This window comes from Cetorhinus maximus, chromosome 3 (genome assembly GCF_964194155.1).
Source record: "Cetorhinus maximus chromosome 3, sCetMax3.hap1.1, whole genome shotgun sequence".
NCBI classification, from domain to species: Eukaryota; Metazoa; Chordata; class Chondrichthyes; order Lamniformes; family Cetorhinidae; genus Cetorhinus; species Cetorhinus maximus.
In genome coordinates this window covers 121,772,641-121,799,110 of record NC_135881.1, presented here as the reverse complement: position 1 = coordinate 121,799,110, position 26,470 = coordinate 121,772,641, and the positions used below count along the sequence as shown (strand labels likewise).

Here is a 26,470-nt window from a genome sequence, read left to right as displayed (position 1 = left end):
AAACAGTCCCTGAATGATACTACATTAAAAATGAGGCATTGATGAGGAAATGGAGGCCCCCTCACAAACCTGCAAATGAGGAGCGGACAGTAATCCACCAGGTAGTTGTGCCGTCGAGGTACCGCAGGGAAATATTATGGCTAGCTCACAAAATTCCGATGGCTGGGCATGTTGGTATATGCAAAACCCGAGTGCGTATCAGCCAGCATTTTTACTGGCCACACCTCCACAAGAATGTAAGGTTTTGTAGAACCTGCCACACCTGATAGGTTGTGAGGAAACCTCAGCCTGCAATAAAACCGGCACATATGATTCCTGTGCCGGCATTTGGGGAACCATTCAGCAAGCTGTTAGTGGACTGTGTGGGGTCCCTGCCCAAAACAAAGGGGTGGATGTGGCTACCCACTTCCCAGAGGCTGTTCCTGAGAACCATATCTGCCAAAGCAATGGTGGAAGAATTAACCCAATTCTTTACCAGGTATGGTCTGCCCACCGAGATCCAGTCACATCAGAGCTCAAATTTCATGTCCAAAATATTCCGGGAAGCCATGGGTAACCTGGGCATGATCCAGCTGAAGTCTTCAGCATATCACGCGCAGCCACAGGGGGCGCTAGAACAGTACCCCAGACCCTAAAATCCATGATCAGGGCATACTGCCATGAGTACCCCTATGACTGAGATAAAGGATTAGGTTTTCTTCTGTTCACAACCAGGGATTCACCCAATGAGTCCACCAGCTTTATTCCGTTTGAATTAGTTTACGGGCATGAAGTGTGAGGGCATCTGAAACTAATCAAGGAGAGGTTTTTAGAACAGATGGAGGAAGTCTCCATGTTCAGCTACGTAACAGTGTGCCGGGCGAGCCTGTGTTGTGGCCCGAGAACACTTAAAAATCTCTCAGACAGATATGAAGAAACAGGCAGACAAACATGTGAGGCCTGAACCTTTCAGCCAGGAGATTATGTGTTCATGCTCCTACCAATACCAGGTGAACCCTTAAAAGCCCAGTTCAATGGCCCATACAGAGTAGCAAAGCAGCTCGGGGAAGTAAACCGTCTAACTGAGACCCCAGATCAGGGGAAAAAGCAAAGGCTGTGTCACGTCAACATGATAAAGTAGAAGAGGACAAGCAAGTAACGGTCTGTCCCATTCCCATCGACGTAGAGGATGAGGGTAACAGTGGGGATGAATTGGAAGGAGACGTGGGTGAGGCCCACATTAAACCACCTACTACCCAGCTAACCAACACAGAGATACTAGCGAACTTAGACTCCTTATTCACCCACCTAAGTGCTGAACAGCGAGCAGACTTGATGAGGTAGCTCACTGCATTTAAAGGCTTGTGCAGAGGAAAACTAGGCTACACCACACTATCTGTACATGATGTGGATGTGGGAGAGGACCCTCCCATCAGGTAAAATCCTTATTGTCTAGGCCCAGAAAGGCTAGTCCAGATTCGGGAGGAGATTAACTACATGCTGGAGCACCACATAATAGAGCCTAGCAGCATTAGCTGGAGCTCCCCAGTTGTTCTCGTGCCCAAGCTGGATGGCTCCAAAAGATTCTGCATTGACTACCAATAAGTTAACGTAGTGACCAGAGCCAACTCCTATCCGATACCCAGCCTGAAAGATTGCATAGATAGGGTAAGTAAAGCAGCCCACATTACAAAGTTAGATTTTCTCAAGGGATACTGGCAGGTTCCCTTAATTGCCCATACGAAGGAAATCTCCGCCTTCATAACTCCAGATGGGTTATACCAATGTCGCGTCATGCCATTTGGACTCCTTTCAAAGACTGATGAACCAGGTAGTGCAGGCTAACCCTATTGCATAGCGTGCCTAGTGTACAGCGACACCTGGGAAACTCACTTACAGCAACTGGAAGCCCACTTCCAGAAAGTACAGTTAGCTAACCTAGTGGTCACACTTGTAAAGATCGAGTTCGCTAAGATCTCAGGTGACCCATCTAGGACATGTAGTGGGTCAAGAGCAAGTACTATCCAGGTCTGCAAAGGTACAAGCAGTAGCACAGTTCCCATTCCCACAACAAAACAGGAAATCATGAGGTTCTTGGGGATGTCTGGGTTCTACCACAAGTTCACCCAAACTTCAGCACAGTAACAGCCCCATTGACAGACCTACTACAGAAAAAAGCAAAGGTAGTATGGACTGAGAAGTGCCAGACAGCTTTCAAAAAGCTGAAGGCCATTTTAATAGGCCTCTGCTTGCAGCTCCAGACTTTAACCAAGCCTTTAAAGTAGCCATTGATGCGAGTGACATCAGGGTAAGGGCTGTCCTCCTCCAGGAAGACAAATCAGGAATTGGGAGGCCAAACGAGTACTTCTCCAGAAAAACCAAACAAGCATCAGAAACGGCATCCCACAGTGGAGAAGGACACCCACGGCTTATTACGGACTCTCAAACGCGTTGAGATGTATATCCAAAATAGATACAGAGAGACCACACAGACCATACTGACCACAACCCTTTACCTTTGTGGAAAAGTTTAAGAATGCAGGTTAATCCATTGGAGTTTGTTTCTTCAACCGTATCACATAAAAATCACCCACATTGCCGGGAAATCAAGTGTGATTGCAGACACCCTATCCAGAACTTAGAGAGGCCTGGTCAGGACTGACGAGATAATATTGACCAAGGCTAGGAAAATAAATATGTATATGGGTGTTTGTTGTTTTATGTATTTTTTTGCTTTGTAACAAAATGAGAATGCATCTCATTTCATTCCTGGTGCGGTGAAAATGTCATGGAAAAATAGATTACAGCCACAAATTACTTACGGGCATATTGAACTTCTTCCTGGAAATTTCTTTTGTGGATTATACTGACAGACCTGTCCTGAGAGAATGTTGCATCTGGAAAGGTGTCATGGCCTTCTTCAAGCCAAGATACTTGAAAGGGAGGCAGGAAAGATGCAAAAGACTGAATTTTAATCTCCTGTGATTGCAGAGACAAAAGACTGATTGCCATGTCTTAGCAGTCATCTAAAATCCATCACCTATTGATTCATAGCTCAGAATGTGTAAACTGGTTGGAGATCAAAGAAAACAGATTCTGGGTGTAAGACATGTTCCCCCCACCCCCTCAACTTTACAGGAATACACGGGGGGAAATGAGTTAAAAAGCTAGCTGCAGAGCAGTGCAGTGTGTGGTCGTGTGCTGTGTGTGTGACAGCAAGAAGACGGCCAACTAGTCACCCCTGCAGTTGCAGGTGAAGTCCCTCGCTCTCTGTTGCTGGAGGTGCAGGCACTAAAACAGAAGCCACAATCAAAAAGGAAATAGGACAGCTTCTAGGCTAACCTGCAGAACCAAGTGTCTCCAAACCCACTGAGAAACTGCCAAAGTCAGTTTGACCAGAATTATCCAACTGAACAGCCACAGCGTTTCACCATCTATGCCTCACGGACATGCCAAAAACTGATTTGCATAACTTTTTAGCTTTTATTTGGACTCTTAACTTCTCTTTTCTGATCTGTGTCTTGTGTTTTTAATATTTTTCTCAGATTTTTAGTAACTAAGAAATTTACTCTTTCTTTGCCTCAAGAAAGCTTGGTTAAATTGGCTCCTTGTAAAAAATTAAATTCATTTAGACTGGGACAAGGTATCTCTGAGGGTTGGGGGGGGTGGGGGAGGGGGAGGAAGGGTGGGAAGGGACCCCTTTTAAATTAACCTTGTTGCGACCAACCGAGGGGGTTAAATAAGGAAGGGAAGTCAGTTCATTCCTCCTCACCCAGGAGCCTAACAAAATTGGGGCCCCGTTCAGGAAGTTAACAAGTTAGGAGACCTCACCCGGGGATCGGTCATAACACCATATGCAGCAAGCTGTGAACACATTCAGGCTAGGGCTGATAAGTGGCAAGTAACATTCACGGTAAACAAGTGCCAGGCAATGAGAGTCTCCAACAAGAGAAAATCCATCTACTCTTGACATTTCACAGCATTACCATCACTGAATCGCCCACCATCAACATCCTGGGGATTACCGTCAACCAGAAACTTAACTAGACCAGCCATATAAATACTGTGACTACAAGATCAGGTCAGAGGCTGGAAATTCTGCAGTCAATTAACATATCTCCTGACTCACCAAAGCCTGTCCACCTTGTGCAACATACAAGTTAGGAGTGTGAACATAAGAACATAAAAAACAGGTTCAAGAGAACACCATATGGCCCCTCAAGCCTGCTCTGCCATTCAATATGAACATGGCTAAACTTGGACTTCAGCTTCACTTTTCCACTTGCTTCCCATATCCCTCATTTCCCTAGAGACCAAAAATCTGTCTACCCCACCCAAAAATATATTCAATAATAGTGCATCCACAACCCTCTTGGGTAAAAATCTAAGGATTCACAACCCTTTGAGGGAAAAAAACTCTCAGTCCTAAATGATCAACCTCTTATCCTAAAACTGTGCCCTCTTGCTCTAGCTTCCCCAGTCAGAGGAAATAACCTCTTATTGTTTACCCTGTCAAGTCCCTTCATAATCTTGAATGTGTCAATGAAATCATCTCTCAAACTCTAGAGAATATTCTCTAGACACAATTTACTCAGCCTCTCATCACAGAACAACCCTCTCATCCCAGGGACCACTCTAGTGAACCTTCATTTTGCTGCCTCCAATGCAAGTATACCCTTCCTTAACATAGAGACCAAATTTTCACCTAGTATTCTGGGTGTGCTCTCACCAAAGTCCCATACAATTGTAACAAGACTTCTTTATTCTGTACTCCAATCCCCTTGCAATAAAGATTAACATGCCATTTGCTTTCTTAATTACTTACTGTACTTAGAAGATAATCAGCATTTACAAGTTCCTTGCCTTTTCAAAAATATTTTGTCTTTATATTCTTATTCCTAAAATGAATAACATCACACTTCCCCACATTATACTCCATCTGCCACCTTCTTGTCCACTCACTTAACCTGTCTATATCTCCTTGCAGCTACTTTGTGTCCTCCCACCTTGCATGCATTCCCACCTAGTTTAGTATCATCAGCAAACTTAGATACATTACCCTCTGTCTCTTGGTCTAAGTTATTAATATAGATTGTAAATAGCTGAGGCCCCCGCGCTGATTCTTGCAACACTCCATTAGTCCCAGCCTGCCAACTTGTAAATGTCCCATTAATCATTACACTCTACTTCCTGTCCATTAACCAATGCTTTACCCATGCTAATATATCACCCCTAACTCCATGAGCCCTTATTTTGTGTATTAACCTTTTGTGTGGCACCTCAATGAATGCCTTTTGGAAATCCAAGTATACAACATCCAGGTGTTCTCCTTTATCTACCTTACTGGTTACATCCTCAAAAAACTAATCAATTTGTGAAACAAGATTTCCTTTTCGTAAAACCACGTTGACTTGATCTAATCATACGATGCTTTTCTAAGTGCATTGTTGAGGTTTCCTCAATAATAGATTCCAGCGCTTTGCCGATGACTGATGTCAGGCTAACTGGCCTGTAGTTCATGGTTTTCTCTCTCCTTCCTTTCTGGATAATAGTGTTGCAGAACTTCTAAATCTGCTGGGTTTATTCCAGGATCTGGGGAATTTTGGAAAATCATAGCCAGTGCATCCACTATCTCTGCAGCTATCTCTTTTAGAACCCTAGGATATAAGCAATCAGGAACTGAGGATTTGTCAGATTTTAGTTGCTTGAGTTTCTCCAATACTTTTTCTCTGCTAATATTAATTACCTTAATTTCCTGACTCTTATTAGCCCCTAGGTCCACTTCTGGTTTGTAGCTTGTGTCTTCTACTGTGAAGACAGACAGAAAATATTTATTTGATGGCTCTGCCATTTCCTCATTCCCCAACATAATTTCTCCTGTCTCTGATTCTAAGAGATCAACATTTACTTTAGCTGTTCTCTTTCTTTTTATATACTGGTAAAAGCTCCTACAGTCTGTTTTCATATTCCTGACTAGTTTACTCTCAGATTCAATTTTTTGCCTTCTTATCAACTATTGTTAGCCCTTTGCTGGTTTTTAAAACACTCCCAAACCTCAGACTTACTACTATTCGTTGCAATATTATAAGCCTCATCTTTTAATCTAATACAGTAAACTTTGTGCTATTCAACACTGTACCAACCGGAATTCTATAGTAACCAGGATTTCTGACAAGGTGGTTTTTTTTTTAAAGTCGGTCACTTTCAGTGTTCAGATGATGCATTCTTTAAAAAAAATAAGAGATTGCAAATCTGCAGAAGTTGTTCTTAGGCTTTACACTGAAATTGTTAAAATATTAGGTCAGTTTTGGTTATTATGCCTGAACAAAGCTATACTGCTCGAAGCAACTGTCAGTAAAACTGACAGCTCGATTTTTTTTTTAAAAGCCAGTCTGAAGATCATGGCTTCAGTTGTGCTGGTTTTACTGTGATGCCCTGCTGTGCGGAGGGGCCCTTGGCTGCCCAGCTGCTTCCCCTCCCCCCTCAACCCCGCAAAGACAGAGCAGCACCTTGTCTTCTGTCTAGATAATGTTAACTCCCCGTTAGCAGGCATTTTTGATTAACCGCCACCACCCATTCCCAGAGCATGCTGGATAACAAGGATTTTGTTGTACTATCCTTAACCTCCTTAGTAAGCCACAGGTGGATCTTTCTTGCTGAGGTTTTGTTTTTCAATGAAATGTATTTTTGATTAACATTTTCACAGAATCACACAGTGCAGAAGAGGCCCATCGGCCCATCGAGTCTGCGCCGACACATGAGAAACACCTGACCTACCTACCTAATCCCATTTACCAGCACTTGGCCCATAGCCTTGAATGTTATGCCGTGCCAAGTGCTCATCCAGGTACTTTTTAAAGGATGTGAGGCAACCCGCCTCCACCACCATCCCAGGGAGCACATTCTAGACCGTCACCATCCTCTGGGTAAAAAAAGTTTTTCCTCACATCCCCCTAAACCTCCTGTCACTCACCTTGAACTTATGTCCCCTCGTGATTGACCCTTCAACTAAGGGGAACCGCTGCTCCCTATCCACCCTGTCCATGCCCCTCATAATCTTGTACACCTCGATCAGGTCACCCCTCAGTCTTCTCTGCTCCAACGAAAACAACCCAAGTCTATCCAACCTCTCTTCATAACTTAAATGTTTCATCCCAGGTAATATCCTGGTGAATAATTTTGAATTGTTTCTTTAAATGTTTCTCACTGTTTATTTACTACCATACCTTTTAGTCGATTTACTCAATCAACCTTAGCCAGCTCTCCCCTCATCCCTACATAATTGGCTTTGTTTAAGTTTAAGATCCTTGTTTGTGATTGGTGTGTTTCCTTTTCAAATTAATGTGGAATTCAATAGTATTATGATCACTATTTTCCAGTGGATTTTTTTTACCATGATTGTACTAATTAACCCTGTATCATTGCACAATACTACATCTAAAATAGCTTCATCCCACAACATATTGCTCCAGGAAATTGTAACAAAAGCATTCTGCAAACTCGTCTTCTAGACCACTTTTGCCAATTTGACTAATCCAGGGCAGAATTTTGCCCTTGATGGGCAGGCGGGCCCCACCAGCTCAGTGGCGGGCGGGCAGCCAATCACCGCTGCCGAAATGGGCCCCGCCGCCATTTTAAGTGGGCGGGCCAATTAAGACCCGCCCTGCGGGAAGCACTATGCGCTTCCTGTGCAGTGGGGGGAGGGTGTTCCCCAACTGTCAGAGTGCGCTCTTTCGCACATGCGCGCAAAAGAGTGCACATCTCCCTGAGGCAAAGTGCTGCCTCAGGGAGATCGCTGAAAGGCTGGCAAATATAAAAAATAGAACAATAAAAAATTCATTAACATGTCCCCCTCATGAGAAAATGTCACACGAGATGGGACACGTTAATGAAATAAACAAAAACTTTATTAAATACTTTTAAATCCGATATCAAACCTCATTCTGGCACTGGATGAGGTTTGAAAAAAAATCACCTACCCACCTGCCCGTTGGGTTTGTGCGCCGAGCCGAAGTTCGCACAAGCTCCTCAAAATCGTCAACGATTGGCAAGTTAAGGGCCTTAACGAGGCCTTTAATTAATGGCAGGCGCGCCATTAATGGCTGAATAGCGCCCGCCAACCGAAATATTGCGATGCCGTGAGCTGACGTCGGGACGCTCGCACAACATTTTAAGTGCTGGTGTGCGGACTCCGCCACCTGCACGCCATCCAGAAGATTCTGCCCCCAGTCTTTACGAAAATTAAAGTCCCCTACAACCATTATATTGCCTTTGTCAAAAGCTCCAATAATTTCTTGTTTAATCCTCTGTCCAACAGTATAACTTCTGTTAGGGGTTTATAAAATATTCCCTGTCCTAATCTCCACCAATCAAGGATTATACTCTAATTTTCAAAACCAAGATCTTTCTTCACTAATATCCTTATGCCATTTATTATCAGGACTACCCCTCCTCCTTTTCCATTCTGCATGTATTTTCAAAACGTTGTATACTTTGGAATATTTATTTCCCAACCTTGGTCACTTTGTAACCATGGCTCTGTAATGGCCAATAGATCTAAACCATTTATCTCTACTTGTTAATCTATTTTATTGTGGATGCTCCACACATTAGAATAAAGTGACTTCAATTTTTTTTAAACTACTATTCCCTGCATGGACCTTACCCTCTGATGCACAATTACCTTTAAACTCTCTATTCCCTTCCAGTCGCACTCAGCTGTCTTTACCCATACCAATATACTTTTCTATTGCCTAAACTTTTAGCTTTGGATTTCTAAATCTCCCTTCACCTGAACTCTCCTCCCCCACCCCACCCCCCCAACACTCCCCATTTGTATAAAGTAACTGTTCCCTACTCAGGCCATATTTGCTCGTGCACACTTACATTTGTTTGCTTTGCCCTCGCTGTCACACTCTGGCTACCCTGCACTTTTGCCTTGTCTTTCCCTTTAATTTTGCAAATCTGCCCTCATGTGAGCCCACCCCGCAACTCACACCCCACCCCCCCCAACAACCACCACTATTTAGTTTAAATCCCTCTCTACAGCCCTAATTATACGACTAGTTAGAACACTGGTCCCAATGCAATTCAGGTGAAGAGCATCCCAATGCACAAGCTCCCACTTTCCCCAGTGCTGGTGCCAGTGCTCTATGAATTGAAACCCATTTCTCCCACGCCAATCTTTGAGCCATGCATTCAACTGTCTGATCTCATGTACCCTGTGCCAATTTGCTCATTGCTCAGGTAGTAATCCAGAGATTATTGACTTTATGGTTCTCCTTTTAATTTAGCCCATAGATGCTCATACCCCCTCAGCAGAACCTCTTTCTTAGCCCTACCTATGTCATTAGTACCCACGTGCACCACAGCAACTGGGTCCTTCGCCCCCCGCCACTCCAAGTTCCTCTCCAGCCGAGGAGAGGTTCTTAACTTTGGCATCAGGCAGGCAACAGAGCCTTTGGGACTCACTCTCGGCTACAAAGAAGAGTATCAATCTTCTAACGATACTGTCCTTTACTATAACTACATTCCTTTTAACATCTTCAACCTGAATGACTGCACTGCTGTGGTCAGTTTGTTCATCCACCCTGCAGATACTGCTCTCATCCATTCAAGTTGCAAGAACCTTGAATCTGTTGGACAATTGCAGGGGCTGAGGCTCCTCCATTGCTAACTTCTGGATCTCCTTATTTGCCTCACTGGCAGTCACATCCTCCTGCCCCTGACCACAGACCAAATTGGAAGTACCTCGCCTTTGGGGTGTGACTGCCACATGGAGCAAGTGCCCAGGTAACTTACTCCCTCCCTGATGCATCTCAGTGTCCAAAGCTCAGACTCTAGCTCATCAACTCAGACCCAACGCTCCTTGAGCTGCAGACAAACTGCATATCTGGTTGCCGTGGATCACATTGGTGTCCACCAGTTCCATATGCCAAAACAACAACACATATTGCCCTGTCATCTTTGTGTTTACTTAACTAATTAGATTTCAAGTTTAGAAATACAACTCAACTGTTATCTGTAGTTATATTAAGTAGTTTAACTATTTAAGCTATAAATTTAATGCAATATTTATATCTCCCCAATACCAGTTTAAACAACTGCCCCCATTTAGAGGGATAAAATCATAAAACTCACCAACCAATCACCTGCCAGCTCACCTAATTGATATTCACCAGCTGCTATAAGCTGAGAAAAGGAGCACCTCATTCCCTCTCCGCAGCCAATTCCCACCTGTAGCAAATTCCCAAGTTAGCACTCGTCCCTCGACACACTCAGGCCTCAGCATCTCCACTCTGTGCTCCCACTGTGTGATGGAATACTCTCCACTTGTCTGGATAAATGCAGCTCCAGCTACACTCATGAAACTCAACACAATCCAGAACAAAGCGTCCTTCTTGATTGGAACCCCATCCACCATCTTAAACATTCACTCCCTCCACCACAGATGTACAGTAGCAGCAGTGTGTAACATCTACAAGATGCACTGCAGAAACTCACCAAGGCTCATGCGACAGCACCTTCCAAACCCGCAAACTCTATCGTCTAGAAGGACAAGGGCAGCAGGTGCATGGGAACACCCCTGGAAGTACCCTTCCAAGCCATACACCATTCTAACTTGGAACTATATCATCATTCCTTCACTGTCACTGGATCAAAATCTTGGAACTCCCTTCCTAACAGCAGTGTACCTACACCACATGGACAGCAGTGGTTCAAGGAGGAGGCTCACCACCACCTTCTCGAGGGTAATTAGGGTTGAGAAACAAATCCTGGCCTTGGCAGCGATGGTCACACCCCAAGAAAAATTTTTAAAAGATGATCTCCACAATTGTCTACTGGAATCATCATTTTCTTCCTCCGCAGTCCCTTGGGATTGAGGATGACGTGCTTCCACACTAGTTCGATGGGTTGGGAGATAAATGTTAAGTCCAATGCACAATCTACCATTTAAGAGGGAGATGAGGAGAATTTTTTCGCTCAAAGTATCATTAGTATGCAGAATTCTCTTCCCCAGAAAGCAGCGGAGGGTGGGTCATTGAATTTATTCAAGGCAGAGTTAGACAGATTTTTGATAGGCAAGGGAGGGAGTCAAGGGTTATGGGAAAGAACCAAACACATCAAGAGACTTCACCGGGAGCACGCAGAAGCAAAATCGAGACTTCGAAGAGAGCACACAAACCTTCAAACAATTCATCTGTCTGACCCTCAGAGTACCGCATGTGCGGCAAGTGGTGCCGAGTGCCTTCCTGGATAAACCTTCTCCAGTTTGATCGGACACAAACCACACGCTCCCATGAGTTAGCAAGAATTTGTGACCACTTCAGGGATGCTTTGGGGACATCCCTAAAGCGTTTCCACTGTCCTCCTGGGAGTCTCTTCCCTCAGCTGAGTTCTGAGTAGAGCATAAGAACATAGAACTTCAGAGAAGGAGTAGGCCATTCAGCCCTTTGAGCCTGCCCCACCTTTCAATAAGGTCATGGCTGATCTGTTTGCGGTCTCAACCCCACTTTGCCGTTTGCCCTCCATAACCCTTGACTCCTTTGTCCGTCAAAAATAGGTCTGGCTCTGCCTTGAATAAATTCAATGATCCAGCCTCTGCTGCTTTCTGGGGAGGAGAATTCCACATACTAATGATACTTTGAGAGAAAAAATTCTCATTTCCATCTTAAATGGTAGACCTCTTATTCTTAAACTGTGTCCCCCAGTTCTAGTCTTTCCCACAAGTGGTAACATCCTTCCGATATCTACCCTATCGAGTCTTTTCATGGTCTTGTGGATCTTATCTTGAATTATATAAATGACAAATTAATTCTTTGAAGAAAACATTCCTGCAAAAATTACAACTTTTCAATATGTTGTCTATATATTTTTAATTAAAGTGAGAAAATATGATTTTATGGGTTAAGTAAAAATACCCCTAAGCAAAAACCAGAAAAATTGTCAAGCTCTTTTTTGAAGCAGAAGCGATAAAGTGGAACTCTGGCAAGAACTGGTTTGTTTATATGAGGTGGGAATATAGCTGTGATCAATTTCTGTTTCAAGGCTGCTGAGTTGAAAAAGCAAATGTGTGCTCAGTCCCAAAGTTAAAAATAGACTGGATCTCACTGCAATGTTTTATCTCTTTCATTTATTTGACTGGGAGACCTTGGCACTATTGCTGTCATTGAGCAATTGTTAATGCCCATGTGGAACAGCATTGCAATAGTAGCACCATTGATGGTAACAATGCTGTGGTTGAAGGCATCACTGCAGCTGCTTCAGGAGTCTGGCGGACATCTGGACCACGCTTCGGCACTGCACTGCATTTTTTAAAATGTAAGACTCCGCTTCTGAGTAGAATTTGCTGCTTTTTTTTGTTCTGTGACTGGTGGAAAAAATCTGCAAAAATCTAGATCTATATCATCTTTCAAATTTAGTCTCAAACTCCTAACCTGGGCTCTTCTTGACATCAAGACAACGTTTCTGCTCTGCACTACATTCGTTATATCGTAAGAGCAAATTTCTTTCATTGGCCTGCTGTTCTTTTGCGATATTTAAAGTATCTTGGATCAGTCTCCTACCCTTCCCCACCACTGCTGTGATTAAAAATACTTCGGTTACCTGCTGAGCCTGTGCCTGGCTACTGTTTTGGCTGTTTTTTCAGCTTCAGATGGCAGAGCAGGGAGCGTAGAGTGTGAGCGGGGGTAGCAGCATGGGTCGAGGACCTGAGTCCAGTAGCCCAGGGCTGCAAGCGTGATGTGGAACATGATGTGGGGTGCATGTGTAGGTAACTGGGCCATGATAGGTCCTCTCTGCACTGGGTTGGGGGTAATACACACCTGCGTATGATCTATTGGAACCAAAATTTATAACAACGAGTGTGTTCTAGAGGCAGTACTGGTTTCTACTAATAAGGGAATCATAAACAACAGGCTTCTGTAAATCACAAAATGAATGCCAACATACAGAAACTATTGAAATCCACTCACTGAAGGACAAACTTGTTAAAAACAAAACAAAAACAGAATTACCTGGAAAAACTCAGCAAGTCTGGCAGCATCGGCGGAGAAGAAATCAGTCAACGTTTCGAGCCTCCATGGCCCTTCGGCAGAACTGCAGCATAGTTTCAACAAGGGAGAAATATAAATTGGTTTAAGGTGGGTGGGGGTGGGGGGGGGAAGAGACACATTGAGGGTGTGGTGTGAACAGATAATAATCAAAAGATGTCACAGACAAAAGGGTCAAAGAGGTGTTGAAGGTGGTGGTCTTTGTCTGAGAAAAGTGCTAATTAAGAATGGAAAACAGGATATTCAAAGTACAGCTCTAGTGGGGGTGGGGTGGAAAGACTAAAGGTTTTAGTTTTAGATTTAAAAATAATGGAAATAGGTGGGGAAAGAAGAATCTATATAAATTATTGAAAAAAAAGGCGGGTGGGGGGGGAAAGAAACGGGGTGGGGGGAGGGGGAGTTTAAGATCTAAAGTTGTTGAATTCAATATTCAGCCCAGAGGGCTGTAAAGTGCCTAGTCGGAAGATGAGGTGCTGTTCCTCCAGTTTGCGTTGGGCTTCACTGGAACAATGCAGCAAGCCAAGGACAGACATGTTGGCAAGAGAACAGGGTGGAGTGTTAAAATGGCAAGCGACAGGGAGGTTTGGGTCTTTCTTGCGGACAGACCAAAGGTGTTCCGCAAAACGGTCGCCCAGTTTGCGTTTGGTCTCTCCAATGTAGAGGAGACCGCATTGGGAGCAACGAATGCAGTAGACTAAGTTAGGGGAAATGCAAGTGAAATGCTGCTTCACTTGAAAGGAGTGTTTGGGCCCTTGGACGGTGAGGAGAGAGGAAGTGAAGGGGCAGGTGTTGCATCTTCTGCGTGGGCATGGGGAGGTGCCATAAGTGGGGGTTGAGGAGTAGGGGGTGATGGAGGAGTGGACCAGGGTGTCCCGGAGGGAACGATCCCTACGGAATGCCGTCAAGTGGGGTGAAGGGAAGATGTGTTTGGTGGTGGCATCATGCTGGAGTTGGCGGAAATGGCGGAGGATGATCCTTTGAATGCGGAGGCTGGTGGGGTGATAAGTGAGGACAAAGGGGACCCTATCATGTTTCTGGGAAGGAGGAGAAGGCGTGAGGGCGGATGCGCGGGATATGGGCCGGACACGGTAATAACAAACTTGTTAATGTGTTCTGGGTACTATTGTATTACTGATCAATTATATTAACTTTAATTCAAATCATGTACAAAATTTAAACTTGTTTTATAAACACAGATGTGGCCTAAGATCTTTTTAGCTGATGGGTGCACTGAAATGTTTAACTTTAGTATTTTTCAACTTGAGAGCTCAGTCTTTTAGAGCCTATGTAGCAACAGTTTAATTTCTTGGAGTCTGAATGAGGTTGGGTGTTAGCAAGCAGGACAATGAGACATATTTTTAAAAAATGTGTCTGGGAACAGGGCAAGAGTTGGGTGCAAAGGAGAGAAGTAACTTTGTAAACAAATATTTTCACAGAATTGTAAAATTTTAAAACAAAGTAAATTGCCCCATGCTGCCTTGCTAAAAGAATTATCCATTTAACTCCACCCTTCTGCTTTTCCCCCAAAACTTTCTACAAGTTTATTATTGGAATATTTGTCCACTTCTCTTTTAAAAATTATTATTGTAGATTCTGCTTCCAGTGCTGTTTCTTATAGGGCATTCATGATCTAATAACGATCAGCATTAAAAGTAATCTTAAAATTTTCAAAATGTAAAACTCAAGTGTAAAATGACTCATGTCACTGCAACACACAGGGGAGAATTTTCACCCCATCCGCCCGTGGATGAGGTTCCATGAAAAATGCGAAGACCGCCTGGGCTCTTCACCTGCCCACCAACCTTAAGGTTGGACGGGCAGCTCAGTTTATTATTTTAATTGATAGTTAAATGGCCTTAATAGGCCTTTGACAGTTCAGCGGGCATGCCCGCCAAACTGAAAATCTAAATGACACGTGGTGACGCCGGGACACACGCCCGACAACATCACCCCACGTCATTTTACGCCTCCGCTCGCCAAGCCGAAAATTCTGGCCATTGTAACCAAAGATCTAGAACTGTTAGCATATAGAATTTCCATTACAAAGAGGCAGCTCCCATTGCTAATGTTGACAGAAAAAAACATTACTCACAATCATGACACAAAAAGTAAAGAAAGAACACATTATTATAGCACCTCGGTGCCTGGATATCCCAAATCATTTTACAGACAATTGATGTCTTTTTAAGTTTAGTCAGCATTATAATGTAGGCGAATGCCAATTTGTGCAGAAGTACCACAAACAGCAATGAGATAAATCATTAAATAATTTGTTTTTAGTGATGTTGGTTGAGGTGTAAAAATTGGCCAGAACACCAGGATTCCCCTACTCTTCAAATTGCGCCGTGGCATCTTTTATGTCCATATGACACAGAGGATGCAGGTGAGGCCTCAGTTTTACACCTCATCTGAAAGACAGCACCTCCAACAGTGCAGCACTGCCTCAGTACTACATTGAAGCTTCAGCCTAGATTATGTGTTCCAGTTTCTAGAGTGATGCCTGAACCCATGACTTTCTTACTAAGGAATGAGAACATCACCACTGAGCTAAAGCTGACATTACGTTTTATGAACAGGAAGAGCTTGAAAAAAATCACTCTACATTGTATTAGCTGAATTTGAATATCAAGCACTCCTGTTAGCACAGTCAATATTGCATTCGCTGTATTAAAACTTTCTACAAAATATTTAATCTGGCATTTATATTTTGCCGAGCTTATTGCATTATATTTTGTTCTTTTCTTAAGACATACCTCAACCAATTTGTGAATCGTAACACCATCCTCCCTTATCAACTTGTACCACTTGGCTACTCTGTCTTCACGGTCTTCCAGGTTCAGCAGATAATCTTTTTTGTTATCCTTCCTTGTAAACATAGCACACTCGCTCCAAGTTTTCATAAGTGTTTGTATAGTTTCCACATTCTCTTTTGTCTTCTGAACCCTGCTTGCCAGATCATGCACGGTGTCCTTCATATGCACAATGTAGCTCCAGCAATTTTCACTCTGCCAGGTAACGGTCTCCTCTGCAGCCTTCAGCCGTTTGTCAATAGCTTCCAGCTCATTAAAAATCAGTGGAAATTCCACTTCCAAGACAGTCTGTTTCAGCTTATTGTACCACTTCACCATTAACTCCAAGGTTCCTACATACTAAATAATTTACAGACAACAAACAATAATTAGCAAAGTTCATTACAAATACTAACATTCCACCAGAGGTATGAACTGCATTTTTTGTATGAATGAATAAATCAATGACAAATCCGATATTCGATTCCCATATATCAGTTGTGTTAAATGACTTATTAAAGAACTATCTTCGTGGAAAAGCATTTTACAATTTTTTTCCTATAGTGGGGACGGGGCAGGGCAGAGAAAACAGCATGCCATTTTCAGTGATATCATGTGGAACTGATGAATTGATATGCTATGACAAGGTTTACATCTTGTGCATTCATAATCAAATAAAAAGTTGTCAAACATTTCTTGTGATGGTGGTGTGCCTTTACTGAACCTTGTATACACTAACAATATATTTTATTATCTAACTTCATATACTGTAGTATTTATCGGTCACAAGATCATTTTCAGGGGGCTTGAGGAGCACAGAATCTCAATCATTCAGCTGTGATCCGCTTGTTTCAAAAAAGATGCTAAAGCAGCAGAAGTCATGAGTCAGTAGCAACAGTTAGGGCCATTTCTCACAATCAGAGTTAAATTTTTCATCACCACAGTCTATGCAACTAACATTGAATCTATCAAACTGCAATGTAAAAGAGATTAGAGCTTGTTTCTGTCTCCAAGTGGGAGTTGGCTCCAATTTGGTTTGTCTTAGTTCTGTTAAAGAGTCATACGGACTCGAAACGTTAACTGTGTTCCTCTCCGCAGATGCTGCCAGACCTGCTGAGTTTTTCCAGGTATTTTTATTTTTGTTTTGGTTTGAAAGTTGTCTGACTGAAATATAAAGAGACAGTGGCAATTAAAGGGAAGTGTCAAATTGGAGGACCAAAAACCAACATGTTTCAGGAAAAGGCAATTCAATCCATTAACAGCCTTTGTCAAGATGGAAGTGGTAAGAGGTCAATCAGTGACCGGCCAAGGTGAAGAGAAAGGGAATCATGTGTGCAGGCATGACTCAGCAGGCCAGTGACAGGGTAGCTAGCATTTGATCCCCTGTCTAATGGGTGCTGAACTCATGGTGGTGCTGCACATGGTACTTGTGAGAGGCGTTGAGAGCCAATCCATGACACCCAATCCATGGCACCATTCCATAGTTCAGCAATGCAGGGTACTTGCAAAAATGTGGAAACAAATTTCAGGCTACAACCGAAGAGTTCCCTGCAACATTGAGGCCACAGCTTCATTTAAATCTGGTGCGCTGTGGGGTGCCAAACAAGTGTCCTAGTGTCAGAACAGCAATTAGCAAGGTAATTGGAGGGTTGGATCCTGGGGCAGCAGCAGCCAGATTATTTTTGCCAGCCCAGCTGCTCCAGGATCCACAAAAATAATCTGACGCTTACCTTTGGCATGGCTCTTTGTTTCTGTTGCTCATGGAATAGGTCAAAGTCTGCACAGTACAGGTTCTGGCCACTTCAAATTTAATATGATAATATGAACCTAATTTCTTTTTCAAAATATATACTTCATTCATAAAAATTTATAAAATTACATTACGTAACAGTTCAAATTACATATTGCAAAAAGCGCATTACAGTTCAAGTTCTTTTCAAACAGTATGTGGTACTCTGAGGTGCCTCAATACAATTGTAATTACGTGTGATATTTACACTATACATTCCGACACAAGGATACTGCCTGAGGAGTTTTACATAGTTTCCAGCCCCTCAGGTGTACCATGGCAGGTGGACCTGCCATATCCTTTCCCCACTGACCCTTTGCAGTGTTTGCCCCAAGCTTTAGTGCATTCCTCAGCATGTAGTCCTGGACCTTGGAATGTGCCAGTCTGCAACGTTTGGTCATGGGCAAGTCTTGGCACTGTAAAACCAACAAGTTTCAGGAAGACCAACAAGTTCCAGACAGACCAAAGAGTGTATTCATCCAAGTAATGGTCCTCCAGCAGCAATCTTGGAGTTCACCTTGAAGTGCGCCCCTGAGCTCATACGACACAGAGTCCTGCGTCATGGAGATGCTCGAGATGAACCTCAACAATAACCACTGCACCTCTTTCCAGCTTCGGGCCATCCAACCAGGATCCACCAACTTCTTTTTCCACATGGCCTCGAGGACATTACGTGCGGACCACTGATGGACGGACTTGTGGTCAAAGGTGCTTTTCCGCATAAACTTCTCCTGGTATGGCGTGGTCTGACTGAATGGAGTGTTCCGTAAAAACGTGACCAGATCCGTCTTTCACAACACTGAGGACAGATAGAACCTGTGGTGACATGATGTTTGTGTATCGAGGTTCTACACACAACTTGAGGCAGCTGCACACAAAGATGGCTATCAAAGTGAGGGTAAAATTGGGTACATTTTCCCCCCTCTTTGTCGAGAGGTTTGTACATCGTGTGCTTGCTGACATGGTCAATTTTCAATCTCCAGACAAAGCAGAAGATGGCTTGCACAACTGCTATGGTGCAGGAGTCAGGAATATGCCAGACCTGCACCACATACAGCAACACCAAGAGTGCATCGCACCGAATGACCAGGTTCTTACCCGCAATGGAGAAGGATTGATGGTCCCATATGCCCAGTTTTTGTTTTCCCATGGCTACATGCTCCTTCCAGTTTTTGGCACATGCCCCAGCCCCGCCGAACCATATCCCCAGCATCTTCAAGTAGTCTAACCTGAAGGGGGACAAAGGCTCTGAAGAAGAGTGTCTCCGCTGCCTAGGACTGTCACTCATCTTATGCATGCATTTTTCCAGATAGGCTCATCAGAAGATTCAATACAGTACACAAACAAAACGGGAGAGAGGTCTCCTGACTCCAGATTTGATCAGAAAGCTTTTCGATTCCCACCCTTTACTGAAACTGCACTATTGTGCAGAGCAGTTGGACCCAACTGCAAATTCCTCCCCAAACCCCATTTTGGAGCGTGCATTCATCATGGAGGTGTGTAATATTCTGTTTAAGGCCTTCGACTGGCCCAGCTTGATGAGGCAGGTGTCCACCCCACTATTCCACACGTAGGCAATCATATTCATGCTTAGCATGAGGCTATGCAGAGCCCTTCCTGTCAGGTACAGCGCAGGTCTGATCTGGGTGGAACACTAAATCCAGAGCAACTTGACTTGATTGGTGATGACCTTTGACAGAATTCTGTATTCCACGTTAAACAGTAAAATGGGTCACCAATTCCTGATTTCCTCCCTCTCCCCCTTTCACTTGTAGTTGAGGGCGATGATGTTTTCCCTCAGAGTCTAACATGCTGTTGGTCAGAAGCATGCTCTCATACACTTCCAGAAGGTCTGGGTTGATCCAGTCCCACAGAGTCGTAACAACTCTAAAGGCAAGCCATCACTTCTCGGAGTTTTACTTGTCTCAAAGAACATGGCAGCCTTTGTCCAGGGTTAATGGTTCATCCAGACTCTCCTGCATACTGTCTTCTAAGACTGAAAGGACTGGGAGACTGTATTGTCTGTGAGCTTCACATCATACAATCTGGTATAAAAAAATTTGCTGGTCCTTAGCATCTCAGACTGCAATGGCATTAGTGAGCCATCTTCTTCCTTCAGGCTGCTGATAACAAAACTCTCCCTGTGTATCTTTTGGAAGAAGAAACCTAAACATGTCTCATTCTGCTCCACGGAGCGGACTTTGGACCAGAAGATGATCTTGGAGGCTTCCACAGCAAAGAGTGAGGCCTGCTGGCTCTTCACCTCTTGGAGCTTTTCCTTAATTTTGAGCCCCATTGACTGCAGCAGGAGTGGATTCTGCATGCTTTTCTGGAGTCAGGATATTTGTCTGTGTCTCTCTCGCCTTCTGAACACCTTCAAGGTTGAAGAACCTCTTGATATTTACCTTAACTGCTTCCCACCAGTGTGTGTGTCAGGGACTCGAAGTTCTCCAACCTTTGTAATCCCTTTTGAGTTCCTCGATGTTTTCTGGGGTCAACAATCTCACATTCAGCTTCAATGTTCCCCTGCTAACCTTTTGCTCCTCCTGTAGGTGACAGTCGGCCAATTGGAGATAGTGGTCAGAGAAGAACACTGGCTTGATGTCAGTGGATCTAACTAAAACAGGAAGTTAATCCTGGAACAGGTGGAACCATCTGGCCTCAACCAGGTGTATCTGCACAGCACTCCGTCTTCAGGGTTGCTGAAGATGTCATGCAGTTTAGCATCTTTTACTATTTCCATCAGGAGTCTGGATGTGGCCCCTTACCAATTTTCTGATGGGTCTGCTGGATTGTCCAGCCACATCGATGATGCGGTTGAAGGCATTGGGTAGAGTGACCGGTCTGGACATCACCTGCAGGAGTGGAAGTCGCTGAAGGACGGCCAGCCATTTGCTGCTTTGAGCCCGGGCATACACATAACCAGAGCAGGGCATTTTTGTACATTTCATCTGCAATGAGGATGCAACCACCCACCACCTCCTTAACGCTGGAGATGGTGAAGTTGCCTCCTCCCAGCTGTTTACCAAAGCCAAAGGAATGGGAATCATTTCCTCCTGACCAGATCGATGGCCCATGGGACCACGACTGCGACCATTGCTTATAGGTGCTGAAGTGCAGTATTCCACATTCCTGCAGAAACAGCAGGTAAGCTTTTACCTCTTCAAGGTACCCAAGGTCTAAACATATTGCATTGCAGACTTGACACGATGCACGTTAAGGCAGTCAACCTTTAAACCTATTTGAAACTGTGTGTCTCTTACTTCTTGTCTGTGACAGTTCCAGCCCTTGGGTAAGCTCCTGCATACCTGTACTGTTTACAACAGTCTCACTGCTGTTGGGCCGAGAAAGCCATTCTGGTCCGCCCCGCTAATGTTGTTCCGTCCAGGTAACATCGGGGTGGGTTGTGGAAGCAACAAAGTTTGGGCTGTCCTCCGTTGGAGTGGTCTTTCCAATCTGTTTCTCTTCACGGACATTGCTGCTCCTGGATTCCCAGAGCTAGGATGCATTGGCCTCTTCCCTTTGAACTTGAATGCACTGACCCCTTCGTTGACTACACTATTTTGTAGTTCGGGTTTCTTCTCTTCTAGCTCCTTAGCATTTTGCCACTTCTTCTGCACAGGTGTTGTCCTTTTCCCTCCTCATCCGAAGAGCACCAGCCACTATAGTCTAACTCTAATGGGGGTCATCCCTTGCCACTGGCTTGATTCCTTCTTGCTCTGTTGTTCTTCTAGACCTTCTTCACCAGCTGCCATTCACTCGGTTGTCCTTCTACTGGTTCCTCCTCCATTGTTTTGGTCTGCTGAGGAAGGAGAGGCTCGGGGGACATGCTGGTGTCTGGCAGGTTGCTGCCGCATCCCTTCTTCTTATCCATCCCTGTTGCCTTGTCATCATAGGACCTATATTTTCATATAAAAGGAGTCTATTGCCTGAAGCATGAGCTCTTTGAACATCCAGTAGTAGTCCCCTTTCAAAATGAAGCTAGCCAGAATGCCCATGTTAACAGGACAGGAAGGTTACCAACCTCTATTTTGAGGCTGCTATTGCTACATTGGCACCAGGTGATGACATTGAAAATCAGTTCCATTAAAATAATACATGGCAGCCTTGGATTGAGATTGTCTCTTTTATAAAATTCTGTCATTAAGACCTGTAAATTAGAGCTTTATAAAACAACTTCCCATTCTATGGAGATCTTGGTATACAACTGTACTGATTAATATTCAGTCAAAGACCTGGATCTTGCCTTTTGGGTTCATTCATTTTCCTGTGAAACCATTAACATTGGAATAAAAATCTTTCATCTATTATAATGCTGAATTAGACAGAGATGTGAAAGGAGAATGAATACAGGTGCAGTGATTGGCTGGTTGGTTTTATGTTGATTATGGACAGAAATAAAGAAGGCCAATGGACCATGTAAACCCTTCTATCAATAAAGAACCTATCTGCCTAGAAACTTAGGATTGCCCATTTTTACCCTGCACCAGAATAGTGAGGTCTGAGGCACCCTGATAATGAGCTTCAAATCTCAATGCCACAGAGCCAGCATGGTGCTGCAGCTGCAAAGAGAGGAGTGAAGTAAAAAATCGGGGCACTGGTAGTGTCACAGTAGCCCTCAGGAACGTGGATCCAAGGGTCGGATTTGGCCACAGGTCTGGTTGAGGCTGCAAGTCAGATTGGAGATCCGTGATTAGTGGGGCTGAATTCTGAGATTGTGGGTCAGGTTGGAACTTGAGTCAGTGACTGGGGTTCAGAGCTGGAGGAGTAGACAATAGCAGGAGCAAGAGGGGAGGTGGTCAGGGGTAGTCATGAGTGACGAACTGAACTTTCAATGTAGGCATGGGAGTTGGGAGGAGCAGCACTCCAGTTCTTCACGACTCCATGCTCAGATGAGTTACTTACCTCCTTGTGTGGCGGGTAAACAGTAGGCTAGTTTCTCTGAGTGCAGCAGATGTGGGACAGCCCATCTCAGGGCAAACCAATTTGATGGGGGAACCGAAAGCAGACATTAGGTCCCTTATTTCTTTGTATTCTAAAGGTCTAATGCCTGGTTCATGTGTGGGTAAAGACCGCCTATTGTTTGCTCTTACACAATAATGTAGTCAGTGCACGAAGTGTGCGTGTTCCTGCCCATCATTTTAGTCACCCTCATGCACCTGATAAATGGACGCCAAGCAGCCCAATTTCTAGGCAGAGCCCAGTGTTCTCAACATAGCATGGAACTGCTAAATTATTCCAGAGCTTTTTCTTTCACTTCCCAGCCTGGAAGTCCAATATGAGTGCTGATCATTCTTTATCTGGCATCAGTCCTAAATTTACCTTCCACCAATTTGAACTTCTGTTATAACAAAAATTTGGTTTCCTAAAATCACACACCACAAAAATTGCACTCACCTACCATTGATGATCGTTAAAATCTATAAACAAAGGAGTTAGTAACTCCTTCTCCCAAAAAAAGAGGAAATTCTTTTTTTTTTTATTTAGCAATATTAAACATAAATGCAACAAGAGGTAATTCAGGTCTTCCTAAGTCTATGTCAGTGATGTATGTTTCAATATTTAACAGGCAGTATTTTTTTTCTAAAACAAAGACGTGAGGAAAATCATAAGAATCCCTCTTTTACACTTATAATGCTCAGTTTTACTCGAAAGGAGACTTTGCAATAAAAATGCATTAGTCAATCATGAATTTGAATGAATGTGGCGAAGACATCATATTGCAAAGAAAGCAAGTATGTCTGAATTGTTAATTAAAATTAAAAATGAGACATCCCATGGGTTAAAGTACATTCTATCTTTGGTAAAGACAAACCTTGGTCAAAGTTTCTCTCTTTTTGAAGATGGCTGCAGCTGCCTCCGGGATGTCGGATTGGTTCAATATCTGAAGGTATTTCACCTCTCGCAATACGGCAACAAGCTGCAACACAACATTCCATCAAAAAATATTGCTTAACAACTAGTTAAATATTTCTAGTCATTGTCACAGCATTGTGCACCACAGGTAAGAATCTCTAAATAGTTGCTTTGTGTTATAATCTTTGAACATTTGTTTAGTTATTTCCTACACTTGATTACAGATATTAGCACTGCATTGAAGACTGAATGGAATCGATTGTGGTTGTTAAGCTTCTTTTAGGCAAAGCACAGAGCAAAAAATTGTGAGGGGAGAATCACATGCCCGTAACACAGCGTGTCCAATGTTACAGACTAAACTGTTAATTTCCTCTACAAATGGTGATTGTTTCCAGCAACTCTCTCTTTGGTTTTATAAGCCTTTTCACCTTCAATTCTCAAATTGTAGGATTTACTATCCCCTTGTTATTGTTGCACGTGTGCTGCCTTCCATTTCTGTTTTCCCGTTAGCAAAATTCCAAACCTTTTTCTAAGCTTTTCCAGCTTTTTACCTTTACTGTAAAAATTCAGGACCGCACATTTTTGGGTAAAATATTTTCCTTGCACATGAATGGTAGGGTGCAAGGAGCACTGAAAATTAGGTCTCAGATGGTGGTGTGGCTGCAGGAGGGCATGCAGGTGAGCAATGGAAGTTTGGGCCACTGTAAGTGATTGGCGGCCAAGAGGAGTGGAAGGAAATCCCCATGCCTGAGGGAAACGATTGGTGGTGGAGGTGGGTCAACATCACTTAGCAACATCTCATGGGATCAAGTCTCAAAATCAAGAATCGAAGATGTTAGAGAAGGATGTTAATCTCAGGACCAAGAGTGCGAGGGGTGGTAGGGATTGGGATGGTGATTTACAGATGATCTTTAGCATTAGCTTCTGAGTGCAGCTAGCGCTGGTGCAAGTTGCCTCAGGGTAAACCAATATTGCAGCAGGGACCTGAAGCACTCATTAGACACCTGAGGCAGAATTTTTGGCTGAGCAGGCACGTGCTCAACCCGCTCGAGCGTAAAATAGTGCGTGATGATGTCAGGCAAGCGTCCCAGCGTCATCGTGCACTTGCGCGATATTTCGGTCAGCGGGCAGACATGGGAGTCAGAGCTGCGCCCAGCATGAATTACAAGGCCAGTTAAGGCCATTAAAAAGGCAATTAAGCTAGATTTCACGCTCGTCGCACAGGCAAAACGGGCAAGCGGGCAGCTAAACCTCATCTAAGGATGGGATAAAAAGAGTCAGCAGCATTGCCAGTGTGGGTAGTGAGGAGTTTTGGAGATAGTTTTCTGCTGGTTGTTTACTGGTACTTGGCAGCTTCATCTCTGTTCGGGGCTTCATTGTTAGCATTTCCATGCTTCATTTCAGGACTTATTGTCCCCCGGAGGATTCAGACCATGTGGACTCTTCCAGGTATCAGACAGCCTTACATTACCCTAGTAATGGGGATTGTAGTCTCCGCTGGTGGCACCTCCTCTGAGGAGGAAGTGAGAGGCAGAAGGGAGAGAGGTCAGGTGTCCCTATGCAGCTTCCAGGGGAGGGACCTGTGGGAGGAGAGGCACAGGCACAAGGGGCACAGGGCCAGCAGGTAGCCCAAGGCAGAAGGAGCCGCAGAAGACGCCACCATCCTGCTGCCAGGGTTTAGGCGGCGATGCAGCTACTTCAATATGTCTGAGGTGCAATGCTGAAGGAGGCTCTGCCTCTCAAGGGAGACAGTGACCTCCATTTGTCAGATGATTGGGCCTGAGAACAGCTCCGACTGTGTGGGTGGACAACCCATGCCAGTGGCACTGAAGGTCACAGCAGCCCTCAACTTCTATGCCTCTGACTCTTTCCAGGGATCTGTGTGGAGTCTCCCAATCAGCTGTCCACAGTTGCGTCAAGCTGGTGACAGAAGCTCTGTTCAGGCGGATACTGACATTTATTCTTTACCGTACGGACGAGGCCAGCCAGGCTGAGCGAGCCAGAGGCTTTGCAGCTATTGCTGGGCTCCCCCATGTCCAGGGTGCCATCGACTGCACACATGTGGCCATCAAGGTGCCAGCGAGTCAACCAGGTGCCTTCGTCAACAGGAAGGGATTCCACTCCATGAATGTGCAGATAGTGTGTGACTACAGGATGCAGATTCTGCAAGTCTGTGCAAGGTACCCAGGCAGCTCCCATGATGCTTTTATCCTGAGACACTCCCAGGTGCCAATGCTCTTCAGTGCTGCAGCCTGACTGGATGGATGGTTGCAGGGTGACAAGGGCTATCCGTTGAAAAGGTGGCTTATGATGTCTCTCCGCCATCCAAGAACAGAGGCAGAGCAGTGTTACAATATGAGTCATGCCTCCACAAGGGCAGTGGCTAAGAGGACCATAGGTTTTCTCAAGATGCACTTCCAATGCCTGGACCATTCGGTGGGGGAAGGGGGGGGCCAACTACAACACCCCCCAGAGCAGGTGTCACTGATAGTGGTTGCATGCTGCGCTCTCCACAATCTGGCACTGGCTGGAGGAAGAGGATCTTGACTCAGCTGCACAGGCCGCAGATGATGAATCCAGTGGTGAGTCAGAAGAGAAGCACGGTGAGGAGAATGCTGAGAGTGTGGAGGCAGACCTCTGGATCCTTCAGGGAGGCAGGGACACCAGGGACGCCTTGATCCAACGCTCCTTCAGCCAGGCTGCCAAAGATCAGCTTCCACCTCATGCCAGGGTTTCCGGATTCTGAAATGACCCTTTCATTTGAACCCAAAGTCCACTCAGTGCCTGTGCAATAAAGTATCTAGCCACTCAGGTCCAACATTACATACTGGCGTACCCTGCACCAGAAAAAAGGTGAGGCATGCTCAGGCCATCAGAACATAAGCAAATTTAATGTTATTGTCACACTGAATGCATAATGACATTACCATTACTGGTGCTGATGACCACACCAGCCGACATATAAACCAAACATAAATGAACAGAAAATCACTTGTGAGCTGTCC

At 44.4% G+C, this 26,470-nt stretch overlaps 1 protein-coding gene across 1 annotated transcript in view; it reads right to left on the bottom strand.

Moving 5' to 3' along the window:
* Positions 1-26,470, bottom strand: part of LOC144678871 (dynein axonemal heavy chain 11-like) — a 552,140-nt gene that overhangs the window by 427,741 nt on the left and 97,929 nt on the right. Inside the window, exons 13-14 of the mRNA XM_078538870.1 lie at positions 23,425-23,529; positions 15,785-16,180 (exon numbers count right to left, since the gene is read on the bottom strand). Of these exons, the coding sequence (XP_078394996.1) occupies positions 15,785-16,180; positions 23,425-23,529 (501 nt within the window). The remainder of the gene's footprint in view (positions 1-15,784; positions 16,181-23,424; positions 23,530-26,470) is intronic.